Below are 18,935 nucleotides of genomic sequence, written 5' to 3'. Positions count from 1 at the left end.
TTCGATTGATTTCCGGTTATTCCTCAAAAGCTCAAAAAGCCACATTAATGTTATCGTTTTAAGTGCATTGAGTGGTATAACAACTCATTGGAAGAACGTTGGCATAAAAACATAATTTACCTAATGGGAATTCATTTAGACAGAATGTTAGAAAATATTGTTATTTTTAAAAATCATCTCCAGTACACAAACGTGATCTTTCACTGAAAACTGTAGTTTAGGGTAAACGTGACTTTTCTTGGAAAATCTTGGAAGGTTTAGTCGTTTAATAGTTTCCTTTAATTTAAGAAAATATTTGCAGTTATTTCAAACAAGTAAGTTTAAGGCAGACTGTGTACAGTGTGTCGCGATTATAAATAAGTAAAATACTTGTATTTATGTAAATTGTGTTATATGATTAATTTGAATAAAATATATTTATTTCTTTGAAATACAATTTTTTTGTGCGAAAATAACGTAAAATATTACTATTGTATTATAATATGTAAGTTGTAATACAGTGTGTTAATTTTTCATTAATACAGCAGTTTCCGACTAACCTAAAATTTATTTTACTTAAGTTTAAAAAAATAAATATACGTCTAGGAGAACCTATCATCAACCAGAATGTTTATGTATTGAAGCTGCTGGTTTAAAATGGTTTGGTTTGGTTAAAAAAGGTCAAAAAAGCTTCAGGGGCCGCTTTTTATAGTATTTGGGTGTACCAGAGCACCAGATCTGATTTTAACGACCTGTACACTTTTGTCAAATGTCCATTCAACACAATGACAGACTTATTGGCCAAAAATAAGATTAACTTCATTGAAATATAGAACCACAAGGCATGTACGAGGATGGGTATATACAATTTGAGCCTATTAATGAAACGACAGTAATTTATTAATGAAGAAACCTTTAGTGTCTTTCGAAGTATTCTTCATGGTGATCAATAAACATCTGCTGATCATATGTGATAACACTCCAATATTGTTAACACTAGGCACAACAACTGAATGAAATTGAATTGAAAACAAACTAATCATATTAACAAATTTACTAAATGGGACACGCTTAGATTTATAACGCAGGAACAAGACTGCCACGAAAAGCAATAATCATGTCGACATATATATTCAATACCTGTTTGGGACCACGTTCAGAAATGTCTTAAGGTTGCTTGAATAATTATGCTTAAAAAATCTGACAAACCGGCAGAACAAGTCGAATCTTACAGGCCTATTTCGCTACTACCTGCAATATCAAATTTTTTGGAGAACTGCAGTTAAAAGTTATTAAAATCATTTATAGAAATACTAGACTTCCAGTTTGGATTTCAAAATCACCACTCGACAATCGACCACGTAAACAGAGTAACAGCGGTTGTTGAAAAGGCATTCGAAGGAAAGAAATACTGCCTTGCAATATTCCTGGACGTCTCACAAGCCTTTGACCGGATTATGTCATTTGGAATTAATCTACAAAATGAGCAAATTGCTACCACGGAATTACTGTCGACTGCTGGAGTCTCGCATGAAGGGGTATTCTCAATACTTAAACCTATTTCAGCCGGGGTTCCACAGGGCGCTCTATACTGCTGATATCCCAACAATAAAAGAAACAGTACTTCGAACATTTGCCAATGACATCGTTATCATAGCAAAAGATATATCTCTGTCCAAAGCTGGAGAAAAAGTGCAAGTAATGGCCAACAAGACTAGAGACAACAAATGTACTAAAGACTGGAAAATATAGCTTAATAGCTCCAAATCTGTCCATGTTAATTTTGCGTTGCGGCAAAATGACAAAAAAATTATGACATTACTTGACCGATGCCTGATTCCTCAAACAGAATCAGCTAAATACCTCGGAATGTATCTCCATGGTAGGTTAAACTGTCATCATGTTAGACAAAAATCAGAGCAGATTAGATTCAAACTCAGCTGCACTGGTTAATCGGAAGATACTCTGAACTTAACATAAATTAAAGAGATTGGATTATCAGTCAATCATAAGACAAGTTGGAAGTGTGGAAGTGTGGAATATTTATATGTTCGAAACAAAGTTCTACGATTAATGACTAATGCTTATCGTTACGTAACCAACGAAGAGCTGCACGATGACCTCGAAATCAAATGGATACACGAAATGATTCAAGATTTCGCCTTAAAACATAAAATAAGATAGCAAAATCACAGAAATAGGGAAGCAATAGCTACTGGACAACACGCAGCAAATCAGAACATTAAAGCGAACCAAACCACACGAACTTGTTTAGTATACAAGTGTATTCTTAACTTTAGCTTCAGTAGATTAGTTTTACTCTAATTTAGGAAATACATACTAATGTATTAACCCCGTACTCGCCTTGGTTGTGTATTAATACAAGTAATAAGAATGTTTAAGCATATTTAATGTAAGATGTAATTATGAAAAAATAATTTTAATGATCATCATAATCACTACAACGAATGGTTCGTATCGTATCAAGTATTACTTAAATAAAAATTGCTTTGTGGTAATTGTTCTATGTTAACCTGATAAAGAAATTATTGGTATTATGAAAGTTACTGACGGATCTAAATATAACATATACAAGTTTATACACGAATAAAAGTTAATAATATCTTCTGGATTATTTGCTAAATATAGTCTGCTAAATTTACCAGCAGTAAACTAACATTTTAATGTCGCTGATGATGTTTCTGGCATCCAAATTATAGCTAATCGATTTCGAGACACTCTAGAGCTCTCCGCATTACAAAAATACAAATTAGACGTAATCAGCGAGCGAGGAACAAAACGTGACCGTAACTGGACGCGTTCGTGATTAGATTCGAGCGAGTGGAATTAAAACGTCACAAATTCAACGTACCTTTGCAGCCTTCACATGTGAGGGCATTATAATGGTACCCTGATGCCCTGTCTCCGCAAACGAGGCAAAGTTCTTCCTGTTGGCGTGGAGTTGGTCCTTTTTTTTTCTTCGCATCGCAACTGTCCGCACTGTAACCGTTCAGGCTGCTCGGTGGCGATAAATCTTCTCTTCCTGCAAACAAAAACGATTATTTAAATTCGTGTCGAGTATGGATATTTTCTATCACAGAGGTCAGGAGATCAAGGTTAAGACTATTCTTGACACCCCAGGTCCCTTTTTACCCTGTATGTTATCTTTCAGATATTCTTCCATATTATTATCATAGTTTTTCTATAATAGATATTTAAAATTTGACAAATATTGGTGGTTTTCAATCTGTACTATTGTACGATACGATATTTGTACATGTTTGGTTTGGTTTGGTAACGTGTATTAATAAGCGTAAATTACTAAACCACTGAACATTATAACAAAGCACCATAAGTAAGATTATTTTCAGAACTGTAAAAACTTCAGAGCGTCAAATATAAGTATACATGATCTTTCTGCACTTTTATGTCAAAAACATAAGTATGGAATAATAAATCCAGTAATACATACATATTTAAAATGGAGAATATATTAATAAAACAATATTGATTTATTCTGTGTTCTATTTATGCAAATTATGTAGTTAGTTTCATTTTAAATCCTGCATATTTTCATTATTTTATTTATGTATTCCTTACTTTCCTTATCTTTTATCCTTATTTAGTCACCTAAAATACATATTACAAAAACAATAAATACACAATGCAACACACTACTTCTTTACCTAAATTTTTAAATAAAATTGCATTATTCTTTGCTTATTTATTTCATTTCGAGCTAGCCCTTGCAGATAGCTCGTCTCTAATTTGTCTTCTATGGCTTTCATTTATCTATTGATTCCTACTTTGTCTTATGTCCCCATGTATCCCAATTAAAATTCTATGAAACTATTGTATAACTCGATGCAATAGTCATTTTAACTCTTGATGCACAAATTAACTTATTTCATTACCTGAGATATTCTGTTAGCGCTTTGTTAAGAAATGCCTTTATTAATAATACTTGAAATTAATCAGAAGTCAATACCATCAAAATTTACAAAAAAATCTTAACAACCTTTATTATAATGATGAGAACCTTATCAATTAACAACAGTCCTTAATCAAGAGCAATTTTTTTTCTTTCTTCGCCAGACATCAAATTAAATATCTTGTAAGTAAAGAGAAATTATTTTTGTTATTCTCGAATTTTGTTAATCCATGTTGGGATGAACTTTCGCATATGTAGGGTTTAGGGTTTGTGATAAGGCTCGGTGAATGGAGGTAAAACGAAATAAAACAGTGGTGTTTACATTATGTGACCGTTATTCATTGTCTATATAAAAAATGTGAAAAATACGAAATAGATAAAACGGATGGCAGCGGTGTTACCTGGAGACGAGGCTTGGGCAGTCGATGGTGGCAGGTCTAAATCAAACGATGGTCGGTTACTGAATGCTGGAAATACCCTTCAATAACATCCCAGATAAACGTCTGGGGGTTGCCAGCTATTCGTTATCGGGTTCTAGTTGGCGCTGCTGGCATTCCGCCCGTGTTCAACATCTGGGATTATATTTCTGGGTATTTTGTAGACCGTTATTTCACTATGTAAAATTCGACATGCCTCAAGGTCGTTACAATACTCTCCTGCCAGAAGTTGACATACAATTATTTTAAGCAAATAAAAATACAAAAATGTATGAAAAAAAATCAAATACAAAATATGATATGCCAAACAAAATGTGCTGCATGAAAAGGGTTTTGAAACATATGATAAATCGAAACGGTTGTGGTTGGTATGGTTGCGATCTGGTACGGCTGTTGAATGTGGACCATCGACGACGTTGAAAACAAGCTATTTTTCGGACAGGGTTCCCGTAATCGATGCTGTGGGAGGATCGATTGTTCGACGACGTGGTAGCTTATTTTCTTCGACAACAAGACGTTGGTAATTCTGGTACCTCGGCGAAGACATGACGAGTCTACGGTGACTGCAATTGGTACCTAGCTACTGGAGTTGCTCTGTGACTAATCCGTAGTCACATACGTTACAGTAATTGAGAAAAGACAAATAACGACGGTATTCGACCGAAGCTGCCCAAAGCCTTTCAAATGAAAATGTCTGCCATTATAACGGAGACGGCGAGCGAAGGAAGACATTATCATTTAAACATAGCGCCGAAAGTAATGTTTAGCCGAGACGCTGATGATTAAACAGTGATGTAAAAATCTCTAAGAGTTCAAAAGATTGTGAAAGAAATAAAATTTGGACAAAAATTTTTAAAAATTATTAATTGGAAATAATGAAATGAAATTTAAGGTTCATTGTTCCAGCACTAAAATAAAATTTAATGAGGAACAAATGTTTGAATGAATGTAATGTTGAAGGAATAACCGGACGAGGCTTGTGCAGTCAATGGTGGCACGTCTAAACCAAACGATGGTCGGTTACTGAATGCTGGAGATACCCTTCAATAACATCCCAGATAAACGTCTCGGGGTTGCAGCCAGCTATTCGTTAACGGGTTCTAGTTGACGCTGCTGGCACCCCGCCCATGTTCAACATTTGGTATTATATTTCTGGGTATTTTGTTGACCGTTATTCCACTATGTAAAATTCGACATGCCTCAAGGTCGCTACATAGGGTTTTTCTTTCACAGCTGTATATATACCTTCCGATAAAGCGGGCACATTAATCGTTTTTTATTCAAGCTCGCCATAACTCTTCAATAATTCTAACAATACGGGAATAACCGAAAGTAACATAAAACACTGCGTAAAATTATATAAGTTAGTTTAATGTTTTAGTCACTCACTTTTCCCTTTAATATAGTTTCCAATGTAACAAACCAACATTTACTTAATTATAACGAATACTATTCTGGAAATTAGACATATACATTAATCATGATATATTTTAGAAACGATCTAAATTTTCTATAGTTCTAAAGTTCTGCTAGAATTTATTTATCGAAAAACGAAGAAAGCGAAATTAGAATAAGAGAAGAAATTAAATAAGATTTTCCAGGATGCAGAAATTGTGAAGGATTATACTTTGAAGAGATCAAATCTACTAATAAAAGTTAACTTGAGTCGGTTAAACAAAGAATATAACATTAATCATCAACGACACCCTAATGATGTAACTACTACTACTCTGAAGGTGAAAGAGTGAAGCAAAGAAAGAAAAAGAATATATTTTTATATAACAGCATGCATAAATAGATTATTGTTTTGTAAAAATAATAACATATTGACAGGAGACTTCTTGATGAAGATGAAGGTTTCTGGACTTTTTGTCAATGATAATAGGTAACATTTGATGTAAATATATTTCAATCAAGAAAGGCTTCATTCAAACCAAGGGTTCTACAGGATTGTAAAGGTTATACCTACGGAAATTTCAAAAGACATTAAGAAGACCTTAAGAGAATTAAGAGAACTTTAATTTGACAAAAGAACTAGATTTTTAAAAGAAATTCTCCAAAGGAAGCCATTGGTTAAATCAAACGACCTATTTAATGTTTGCATTTGGTTAAGCTATGTACCAGATGCATAGAAACAAGTCATAATGATACCAAAACCTGGTAAAAATCTATGTGAAGTTGAATCATACAGCCCCATCCCCTTACTGTCTTTACTAGTTATGGCTAGCTTCTTATTAGTTAATATTAGCAGTAGCAGACAGTGTAGAGAGCTCAATCCGGTCTTCTCTTAATAAAGTCTCTATGTGATATAATAATATAAATACCTTGGCATGACCCTGGATGCCAAATTCAGGATGGAGGGAGCATATAAAAAACAAAGGTTCCAAAATAAGATGCTGAAGTGTCTTGTGAACAGGTCTTGGTAGGTACGCGTTTGTGACCTCCATCGCGACTTAGGAATTGATATGGTTACGGACACTATTAGAAGATTTACCGATTCCCATCAAAGAAAATTACAGAACCACATCAACACGGAGGCGTCCAGACTTCTAAATGTAGTTAATGTCATTAGACGTCTCAAGTAAAAAAAACCTTCTGATCTTGCAAATATTTCCACACTAAGTGACTTAATAGAAAATAGCTTAGTTGTAGTGGTTTGTCAGTAGGTTAAGTCAGATTAAAGTTAATTGTTAATGATATTATTAGTATTAATAAATAATTAAACATTTCGACAATGTGAACTACATTTGTTCTTAATTAATTCACATTAACGAGTATCTGTTGTTATTATATATAAATAGTTACCTTACTTTAATAAAATGTATTTAGAAAGTAACGTACAGATAAACAAGAATCTTATGGTCTTAGAATCTAGACTATTGTGCTATAGAAAACGAAATAAGAAAGAAACGTGCCTTGTTGTGGTTCATAAATATTCGTCCAGTTAACCGGCACCATTGGAAACTTTCGTATGTCGGTCAGTGGGTCACATATGGGTAACTTTCATTTTTGTATTGAACCGATTGATTCGACGAGAGCCATTAAATCTGTCGCTCTTCGGCCAAACTATTTTTACGGCCCTGAAAATTCGACATCGCGAACGTTTATTACCGGAAATAATAACCCACATACGTTTCATAATTGTTCTAACGCAGTTTTTTTCTGTTGTTGTCAGATCTAAAATACGATTTTACACTTTTCGACCTCAATAATTCAATTAAATGTTTTATAGTGTTAATTGTTATTCAACCTTCTGGTTTGGATGATATTTGTTAAAAGTATATTAGTGATTATCATATTGAAATAACGGATATCGTTTATTATTAATCACAAAATTATTTGTAAACATGGAATGTTTTCCTTTCTACATAATTCATATTATAAAATGTTACTAGAAAATATATAAGCAACGAATCAAAACAATTCAATATATATATATATATATATATATATATATATATACATATATATTATATTATTAGATATTAGATATACTGTTGTTGTAAATTATGTTGTAAATTATGTACATAATATACACAATTTACAACGTGGGGCCAAAACTCCCGCTACATTTTGATTGCCTATAACTTTGCTCAAAATAAAGATAAGTAAGTTTGGTTCTCAAAAAAAGTTTATTTGTTATTTACAGTTTATTTTTTGTTAAGATTGAAAAACTATATCGGCTAAATAGTGACCGCGATTCCATATGCTACTTTCAGCTCGGCATTTTTCATGACATCCTGCAACATCTGAAACTGAATTTCTATAATTTCTTGACGAATATTGTCTTTAAGATGTTGAATCGTTTGCGGCTTATTCACATAAACTTTTGAATTTAAAAAACCCAATAAAAAAAAGTCTGGCGCTGTTAAATCCGGAGTTCTGGCTGGCCATGCTAAATCACCACTTCGCGAAATTAGTCTATGATATATTGTGGTTGTATGAGGCACTGGACGATTAGGATATTTTTGACCCAATTTCCGCTGAGTGGTAATAATGGAATGGAAATTTTATGGCGTATATTTAAAGTTGCTTCACTCAAAATGCTATAATTCACAAACTAATGATCCGACAGCTGTCAAATTTATACACTCACCTTTTGAAGGTTAGGTTTGAAGTTATAACCTGAGCACCCCAGGAAAATCAACCACAAGGACTGGTATGCTAAGTTTAGACGTGGTGAAAAGGGGACCGAAGACGGTGAACGCAGTAGACGCCCAAAAGAGGTTGTTTGCGACGAAAACATTTAAAAAATCCACAAAATGATTTTGAATAACAGTAAATTGAAATTGAATGAAATAGCAGACAATCTAAAGATATCAACTGAACGTGTACATCATATCATTCACGAATATTTGGGTATGAGAAAGCTCTGTGTTATGGCGTCTGTATTTTGGGATGCGCATAGAATAATTTTCATTGACTACCTTGAAAAAGGAAGGTCCATCAACAGCGACTATTACATAGCGTTATTGGACTGGTTTGAAGGACGAAATCACCGAAAAACGGCCGCATTTGAAGGAAAAGAAAGTTCTGCTTCACCAAGACAATGCACCGTGTCACAAGTCAGTGAAAACGATGGCAAAAATCCATTCATCCACCGTATTCTATTCCCCAGATCTGGCCCTCAGCGACTATTTCCTGTTCTCAGGTCCCAAAAGAATTTTCGCTGATAAGAAATTTTCGTCGAATGAAGAGGTGATCGCCGAAACTGAGGCCTATTTTGAAACAATGGACAAATCGTACTACAAAAATGGTATGGAAAAGTTGGAGGGTGGTTATAATCAGTGTATCACCCTTGAAGAGAATTATGCTGCATAAAATAAAACTAATTTTGCCAAAAAAATGTGTTTTACTATAGTCGGCCGGGGACTTTTCAATTGACCTGTTACATAACCTAACACCTGATTATATTTTGCATATTAAATAAATATAGTTAAAATATTTTATTTCGTTATTCTTGTTTCCAATACACCACTTAAAAATATTTTATATTTAATATTTTAAATAAATGCGATATAGCATGTTGTAGTTTGTATTTTAATAAGCAAGCGATGTATTTTGATCAGCTCTGCCTGTATGTAAGTCGACAAACTGATGTTACAACACCAAATTATATGAAATATCGATTATAAAAAAATAAAAAATAATTTTAAACTACTATACTATTAATGTATGATATCTTATTATATATTTTAATCGAATATAATCACAGGGCATCAAAAAAAATATTTGAAATAAATGTACCATTAATGCATAATATCTTCGAATATAAACAGAGGGCATCAAATCTTGGCCAGTGGATCACAAGTGTGCGTATACAAACACAAAACGATGTGAACGCACTTGGCGTGTTGAGGTCGACGCGTTGGCCAATGATCACGTGCTACTGGCAAAGGTACCACCGCCTTGGGGCCAGTGACCATCTTGTTACGTAGTAGAGCGGAGTGGTCGGGGGCACTGCGCGACCTTGACTTGTCGCGAAACCATCGATGACCTTGAAGATCGTGTTCTTTTTTTCGCTGCTGTTGTTATTGTTGTTGCTTCGGCCGGCGATTGTTGTTATCCTTTCTACGAAGCTGTTGTGTAAGACCGTGATGTTTAATTGCTTGGAGACGAGCTAGAGAACTACTGAAGTCGCTTGGAACGGATGCTAATGATGACTTATTAATTGGTCTAAAAAATTTCACCGACTGACTGGTATATCCTTTTGTTGGCCTAATGATTTCGCGATGATGATGATGGATAGCTTCAGATTTGTTTGTTTCGACTCGATATCTGGATTTAGTCCTTTTAAAAAAAAAACATATACAAATGACTGGCCTGTTCAATCGATCATCGTTAATCTGTGCTTCCTTAATTGCAAGTTCATAATATAAAGTATGTCCCAGAAATAACTTCTTTTAATTTCGTCATCGAGAAGCACAGATCTAACTCCTCCAGATATTTTGTGGAGTTGATTTTGAAATCAACTTTTCACTCATTTCCGAATCTTTTTTCTATTTGTTTTGTCCTAATTTGCTTCGGTTTTAAAATTACAAAGTATTATTCTACAATAAACACTTTGTCTTTCATATCTACGTGATTGTTTTTAATGTCTTTTACTGTATTTAATCTTCTGACTAAGCCAACATTATCTAAGAATTGGAGAACCTCAACATCGATGCGCTGGAGCCTCCGTTCATGTCTTCGGACTTGGTTAACGTTATTCAGTTTCTACAGTTTCAGCTTTCAGGAGTGTACCATCGAGCATCGAAATTACCTGTTAGTATGTTGTTTTGGAATTTGTATGATATTTCTATTGCTTTGACGCTTTGGTTAAAAAAAACATGTTAAACAAATACTATAAAGCGTTAATCATGCGTCTGTATAATAATATTATAACTCATAAATTCAACTCTCTTTGTGCATGATCAATTCTGATATACTGTTAAACAAAAATGATATAATTAAATTTATTTCAACCTTTCCGCGACATTCACATTCATAATTAATCTTATAAACGTTGCGTTGCGATATGGCAACGTCGACGTAACGATGCACATCACGTTCATAATCTCGTTTCGTATTAATAATGGCGGCCGTTCGGGCGCTTCGTCCACTTTTTGCAAATCACCAGCAAAACAACCGGTGCTCACCCGATTCTGAAAAGTCCATTTTCTCGTTGTCCTTGATGGGAGAAGCGGTCCAGCTTTTAAGATGAAGCGGTCACGACCAGAAAAATTTTACCCTTGTCAACGACGGCCAAGACTCTAATACTTTTGCTGCTAATGGATCGACGCTTTTATTATATTTTTATTATATTCACTAAACAAGCTTTTGATCGGGTTTGGTATTTGGGATTAATCTGTAAGATGAGCAAATTGTTACCGCGTAACTATTGTCAATTGCTGGAGTCATATTTATGCGGAAGAAAATTTAGAGTATCGCACGAAATGGCGTTCTCGACATTTAAAAATATCTCGGCTGGAGTTCCACAAGGTAGCATCTTAGGACCTCTCCTATATCTGCTCTACACTGCTGAAATTCCAACAACAAAAGAAACACTTCTTGGAACCTTTGCTGACGACACAGTTATTATGGCAAAAGATATATGTCTGCCTATGGCAATAGAAAAAGTGCAAATGGCAGTCAACAAAATCTACAAATGGACAAAAGATTGGAAAACTCAACTTAATAGTTCCAAATCTGTCCACGTTAATTTTGCATTGAGGCGAAATAATAAAAACTTAATAATATCACTCAATGGATGCCCGATTCCTCAAGCAGAATCAGCTAAATACCTTGGAATCCATCTTGACGGTAGATTAAATTGGAAGCATCACATTAGACAAAAAGCAAAACACATAAGAACAAAAATACCATACTGGTTAGTCGGAAGATACTCTCAACTTGATCTAAAATCAAAGAGGTTAATCTATAATACAATTATAAAGCCAATTTGGACCTGTGACGAATATTGTTTTTAAGATGTTGAATAGTTTGGGGATTATTTATATAAACTTTTTATTTTTAAAAAGCCCCATAAGAAAGAGTCTGGTTCTGTTAAATTCGGAGATCTGGCTGACCATGCTAAATAGCCACTTCGCGAACTTAGTCTTCGTGGAGAAACAAGCTGTTGAACGAGCTGTGTGTGCTGTGGCCCCATCTTGCTGAAACTACACGTCGTCTAGTTCTTGCTCTTCCATTTCAGGCACAAAAAAAAATTCGAATCGTATCTTTGTATCGTTCAGCAAAAAAGTAACTGCAACACCTTGGTCATTTTCAAAAAAATAGGAACCAATGATGTTTCCAGCATGAACACTACACTACTATTATTTTAGTGGATGCTATGATGTTTCATGAATTAGTGTGTTATGTGTGCCCCAAAACTGACTGTTCTGTTTATTGACGTGGCCACTGAGAAAAAATTAGGCTTCATCGCTGATAATCAGTTTAGACGAAAAATCGCCTCAAACTGCGTGCATAAATGTGTAACTGGGAGCCACGTCTCCGAATTGATTTTTCTGGAGACTTTGCAACACTATCGCGCACCAGAACCGCATTTTCAGTGTTGCAAGACGTCCCTTGTCTTCTAGAACGAGGCCTGTCTGCTGTCGTACAGTACTGTTGAAAATTCGCATTTCTGGTTTTGTGAGGTACTGGACAATTAGGATATTTTTGACGCAATTTACGCTGATTGGCAATAATGGAACTATTATTTTCGATAAATATTGTCACTATTTTTACTCGTTCTTGTGGCGTATATTTAACCACAATAAAATTTGGACGTCTACATAAAACAATGGTTGAAACAAGCGAAACTGAGCTAAACGTCACATAATCAAGATAGCGCGCAATCAAAATGGTAGCGGGACTTTTGCTCCACCTGTTATTTGTTGAACATCGTATAATCTTGCAGAACAAAAACAGCAGTATCGTCAGCATTAGTTAAATTGTATGTAATCAATGATGCTATAGGTTTTTTATTCTCTTTTATAAATCGTGTCTTTTCGCAATCAATTTTCAACAATGCTTTCAAAATAATTTATAATAAGTTTATTATAAATTAGAGAGTTTATTGCTATTGCTTTTTTTCGTGGTGGATTTCTGGACAGGAAAAGCCGGGTTCAGATTACTCATGACTGTCTTATCTTAATTCAGCGTCATGATAGTAGACTTATGACTTATCCATACTGACGAAATGTTGCATAAAATCCTCGTCATACTTTTTAAAGCCGTACTGGAATGTGGTTTTGCTTACTTGTTTTCCATTGTTTTATGCGAATACTGTTATTAAAATTGTGTGAAAGATAAGATGGCACTGAAAAAATTGTCTCTTGCTTTTGTTGTTGACGAAATTTTGCATTTTATTTAACTGATTTATTGATTTTTTTCAATTTATTTATACATCATTACTAGTCGTCGTACTAGCCGACAAACTTACAAGTTTTCTTCCCAGTGACTTGAAACTATGTACTTATTTAAGTTCATTAGTTCTTACTTAGTCTCTAATAAAGTAAAAGTTAGCAGCTCTTTGCAGTGTTTTTACAATTTAATGCATCTCACTACACAACTACAAAGATTACACGGTTTCGTTCTCTTGAGTCGGCGTCGTAGTTGAATGTTATCTAAAAGCTGCAGTATTTCAGTGTTAACTTAGTGAATGTCTTAATTTCCCCTATGACAGTGGTCTGGATGTAGGTATTTTTTCCGATAATATCTGGATGCATTTGGTTTTTCTTTCTGAAATACTTGTATTATGTTGATATTACGAGGGTGGCTCAAATATGATGGAGACAAACGCTGTAGCTGGCGCGCATGTATGTTTTGAAGGTCATGGCTTGAGTATGCGATAGCTGGGTCCCTTACGAACAATGTGGTATAGTTTTAGTCGCGAGCACATGTTTCACGCACGTTTCAGTACGACCATGAGTAAACGTCAAGTGCCAACCGCCGTAGCGAAACGTATTGTCATTCGTTTCTTAGTGTGGGAAGTTAAAAAGACGGAAATTTTTCTGCGTTTTCGAAATCAGTTCGGCAGTGAGGGCCTGAGTAGTACTGCCGTGTTCAAATGGGCCAAATAATTCAAGAATGGCTACGAAACCCTCTAGAATGAGCCACATGAACGTCGACCGCGAACCAGCATCACACCAGACAACATTCGCCGCGTAGAACAACCAATTTTGGAGGACCGTAGGATGAATGCTCGAGATATTTCGACTGAACTCGGCATTAGTATTGGCAGTGTAGAGTCCATCATCCACAACCACCTTCAATATCGCAAAATATCAGCGCGATGGGTTGAACTGTTGAACTTCGAGCAAAAATTTACGTGGTTGAAAGTTTGTCTTCAATATCTCGAATCCCCATAATTGAATTCCATGTAGGTTTTAGTGTACGCTCATATAGCAGCAGCTTGTTGTAAATAATTTAGATTTTTCTTCGAAATAACCAATAAATTTTTTTGTATTTTAATTCAAGTTCTTCTTTTCTTTTAGATATGTTCTTTGCGATGAAGTGTTGCATGAAGATTCATCGCAAGCTTGGTATAAGAATAGTATCATGCAAGGTTATTGGTGTATGAATAGTATGATGGTACGTGAATTGAATATTCAGTAATTTGCTCTCATTTACAACACCAAAACATTGCCTTTCAACACAAGAATTCAACATATTGTTTCGGTAAAATTTTATGGAGTTTATATATGAGTCCCTATGTTAGACGTTATCGAAGGCTTGCGCTACGTCCACGAATATATCTGAGAAAACATTTTTCTCTTCGTAGGCTTTTTCTATAATGTCTTATATATATGACTGGCTTTAACGTTTTTAACATCACCTTCAAATTGATATTAATGATTACTATCATCAAATACTTTAATATGAAAACTATACACAAATATATTTCGAAACGTTCCGATATTAATAATGGGTTACAAAGTTTCGATCACCTTGATCTTTCGCTTTCTGCTGAATACGACCTGTCTTCCACATCGCAAAAGCTATTAAACCCAATGAACCCATTTCGAGTGCGTTGTTTTTGCGTGGAAGCGCGATGGGGGAAGGGACCCTGAGGTTCAGGAAGCGCCTTGAAATGTTTTAAATAGCTCGAATGTTTTCATTCTCTACGTATTAGTCAGATAGGTTTGTTTTCTAATATAGCATCCCATAGCTCCACATAAATCCGTATGTTTACTAAAGAAGGTTAGTCTCAGGCTTTGTGATTAATTGGGTTAATATGATATTGGGATAATTAGATGATTTTATTTACATAGACATTCAGCTATTTTATACATAAACACACACTACATATTCTTAGTGTTTTATAGGAATAATAATTATATTGTTGTGTTATTCTTGCTGGTTTAACATAACAAGAACAGAGAAGAAAATTATTTTTGTTGTGTTGGAAGTAGGCAATTCATTAATGAGATTTGTCCATCAAGAATAGTAGCAAAAACTATAGTAACTGGTAATAATTAGACATTTACTCATAATCACGATGTATTTTAGTAATTATTTAATTTTTAACTTATAGGTGAGATGTAACTAGAGTTTGTTGAGCGTGATATTAAGAGTGATACTATGAAAAAATCAACTTTGCTAACAAAAGTAGATCTGAATCAAATAAACACATTATAAAACTATCAACAACATCTTATTGATCTAATAATAAACAAGGAAAAGAGCACGCATTTTTATATAAAACTATAGGTAAATAAATTGTTCTGTAAAAATAATGATGTAGTGACTGTAGATTTTTTTCAGTTGAAAAGTACTATCATCAATTCGTTTTAGGCTAGTAAATGTACAATATGTCTACCAAAAGCTGTAGGTAGTTAAATCATTAATGGGGTTTGTCCATCAAGAATAGTAGCAAAAACTATAGTAACTGGTAATAATTAGACATTTATTCATAATCACCATGTATTTTAGTAATGATTTAATTTTTATCTTATAGGCGAGATGTAGTTAGAGTTTGTTGAAAGTGATAGTCAAAGAACGTGAAATTAGAGTCAGACAGAAAGAAATTAGACAGGATTTTGCTAGGATGCAAGAATAGTGGGGAGTAATACTATGAAAAAATCAACTTTGCTAACAAAAGTAGATCTCAATTAAATAAACACATTATAAAACTATCAAAGACGCCTTATTGATCTAATAATAAACAAGGAAAAGAGCACGCATTTTTATATAAGAGTATAGGTAAATAAATTGTTGTTTTGTAGAAATAATGATGTAGTGACTGGAGATTTCTTTCAGCTGAAAAGTACTATTATCAATTCGTTTTAGGCTAGTAAATGTAAAATATGTCTACCAAAAGCTGTAGGTAGTTAAATCATTAATGGGGTTTGTCCATCAAGAATAGTAGCAAAAACTATAATAACTGGTAATAATTAGACATTTATTCATAATCACCATGTATTTTAGTAATGATTTAATTTTTATCTTATAGGCGAGATGTAGTTAGAGTTTGTTGAAAGCGTGAAATTAGAGAGTGATACTATGAAAAAATCAACTTTGCTAACAAAAGTAGATCTCAATTAAATAAACACATTATAAAACTATCAACGACGCCTTATTGATCTAATAATAAACAAGGAAAAGAGCACGCATTTTAATATAAGGGTATAGGTAAATAAATTGTTGTTTTGTAGAAATAATGATGTAGTGACTGGAGATTTCTTTCAGCTGAAAAGTACTATTATCAATTCGTTTTAGGCTAGTAAATGTAAAATATGTCTACCAAAAGCTGTAGGTAGTTAAATCATTAATGGGGTTTGTCCATCAAGAATAATAGAAAAAACTATAGTAACTGGTAATAATTAGACATTTATTCATAATCACCATGTATTTTAGTAATGATTTAATTTTTATCTTATAGGCGAGATGTAGTTAGAGTTTGTTGAAAGTGATAGTCGAAGAACGTGAAATTAGAGTCAGACAGAAAGAAATTAGACAGGATTTTGCTAGGATGCAAGAATAGTGGGGAGTGATACTATGAAAAAATCAACTTTGTTAACAAAAGTAGATCTCAATTAAATAAACACATTATAAAACTATCAACGACGCCTTATTGATCTAATAATAAACAAGGAAAAGAGCACGCATTTTTATATAAGAGTATAGGTAAATAAATTGTTGTTTTGTAAAAATAATGATGTAGTGACTGGAGATTTCTTTCAGCTGAAAAGTATGATCATCAATTCGTTTTAGGTTAGTAAATCTTCAATATGTCAACCAAAAGCTGGAGATAGTCAATTCATTTATTGGATTCATTAGTAGGGATCATAGTTGATCATATTTGCAGATTAGGACCTCTTAAATTTGAGTAAATTAAAGAGTGATTGGATGGAACCAGATCTCATTTTTTTTTGGCAGATAGCGGTTATCTTAATCTAGTTAACATATAGATACATAGGTAATGTAAAGTTATAGAATGATGAATAATTAACATATTTCTATATTCTTTATTTCTGTCTCAATGTTTCAGCTCGTTATTCGGAATAGTAGAAGTGCGACCTCAATTGCAGTAAACGGATCTAAAAGGGAAGTTGTGTCCTTGAAGCGCCGGCAACGAATTCACCGCGACCGAAACAAGTGATGCTTAATTTTTTAAAGAATTAATTAATTTTTTTCCATTCAACTACTTACATAATTCACAAAGCAATTTCCTTTCATTGACCTTATTACAAAAGCGGCAACGAAAAAAAAAATAAACCGAGCAAAGGCTTCAGTTTATTTTCAGTTTTTACTCGATTTTATTTGACATTAAAATCGGTGGGCAATTCGGAGTTTTGATTCCTTTCTATTCAGTTAATTAAAATTTCGACCTTGGGACCAAAAAAAAAACATTATCACCGCTGTCAACGTTGAGGTCAGAAAATTCGGGTGAAAATTTTAATTTGATCCGTTGTTTTTTTCCTTCGATCTGTAGAGGTCATGAAGTTATTTTTAAATAAAGAATTATTTGCAAGCTGTTGGTATTCATTAGCTACAAAAACAATCAAATTGGAGTGTTTCTAAATGACTTGAAGTTCTAAAATAAAGTGAGTTTGCACTGAATTTTTCATCATCAGTCAAGATATAATAGAAATTTTCTTGATTTTAATAATATCTGTGTTATTATTTTATTAGTATTTATTATTAGCTTTTATTATTTTATTTCTAAAATGAAAGTTAATGAAAGCAAATCCAGCGTATAAAAAAGCGCCAGAAAGCAGTTCCTATAATCAGACCGCATAAGCTCCAATAACAATAAATAATACTCATATATCATTCCATATAGCAACAACTCTAAGTATCCCGAAAAAAAAGTACTAGAGTTAAAATATAGTAAAATCTATTGGTTAATGGGAGAAATATTGCAATTATCAATACATAATAAATTGCTACTGTACAAGCAAGCATTAAAACTTATATGAACATATGGAATTCAATTATGGGGATATTCCGCGAGAACTAATATAAATGCGATATAAGTTTTCTATAACAAAGTGCTGAAAAGTATTATAGGTGCACCTAGATACCACAGGACTGATTACTTACACCGAGACTTTCAGATCCTGATTGACTGTAACTCAGTAAATCAAGAAAAAAGACGTGAGGACACCATTCTGATATTGATATTGAAGAAATAGAACACAACATCAGAACAAGACACACACTCAAAGGAATCAAACCATTTGGTCTTGTTTGGTGTCGGATGGTCAGGTTTATTGCTGCGATAATACATAAATATTATTACACCAGAGGCTACGTTAGGGCCGCTAGGTCCTCCTAAATATATATCTAGATTGAAGTTATTGTAAAGACAAGACAAATTATTAATGTCATAAATAATTTGAAAAAATCTCTCAGAGAATAGAAGTAACCATCTGAATATTTTGCATCAAAATGAGAAGAGAGATATTTTGTGGTAAATAAGGACAGATCAAGGAAATAATAGATTATTAAAAATAATTAACAATTGGAATATTAAGAATATTAATGCCATTCCTATATTAACATCCTATTTATTAAAAAAATTGTAAAAAACTAGTAATTTGAATACAGTAAATTAAGGGTGTATTCCAGTCTAGCTACGAAGCTTAACTCTTAACTCC

At 33.5% G+C, this 18,935-nt stretch overlaps 1 protein-coding gene across 5 annotated transcripts in view; it reads right to left on the bottom strand.

Annotated features, from left to right (window-relative positions):
• EcR (Ecdysone receptor) overlaps nucleotides 1-18,935 on the bottom strand; it is a 604,745-nt gene that overhangs the window by 23,025 nt on the left and 562,785 nt on the right. For all 5 annotated transcript variants that reach the window (XR_013006503.1, XM_076409505.1, XM_076409506.1 and 2 more), the window contains one exon: nucleotides 2,852-3,022. Coding sequence is in view for 4 of the 5 variants with exons in the window: in XM_076409505.1 (XP_076265620.1) it covers nucleotides 2,852-3,022 (171 nt within the window). In the remaining variant the exon portion in view is untranslated. The remainder of the gene's footprint in view (nucleotides 1-2,851; nucleotides 3,023-18,935) is intronic.

The sequence above is a fragment of the Rhynchophorus ferrugineus genome, unplaced genomic scaffold (assembly GCF_030347505.1).
Source record: "Rhynchophorus ferrugineus isolate W39M unplaced genomic scaffold, kcgeb_rfMv2 rfM7, whole genome shotgun sequence".
Lineage (NCBI taxonomy): Eukaryota > Metazoa > Arthropoda > Insecta > Coleoptera > Curculionidae > Rhynchophorus > Rhynchophorus ferrugineus.
This window is presented reverse-complemented; position numbering and strand designations above follow the sequence as displayed.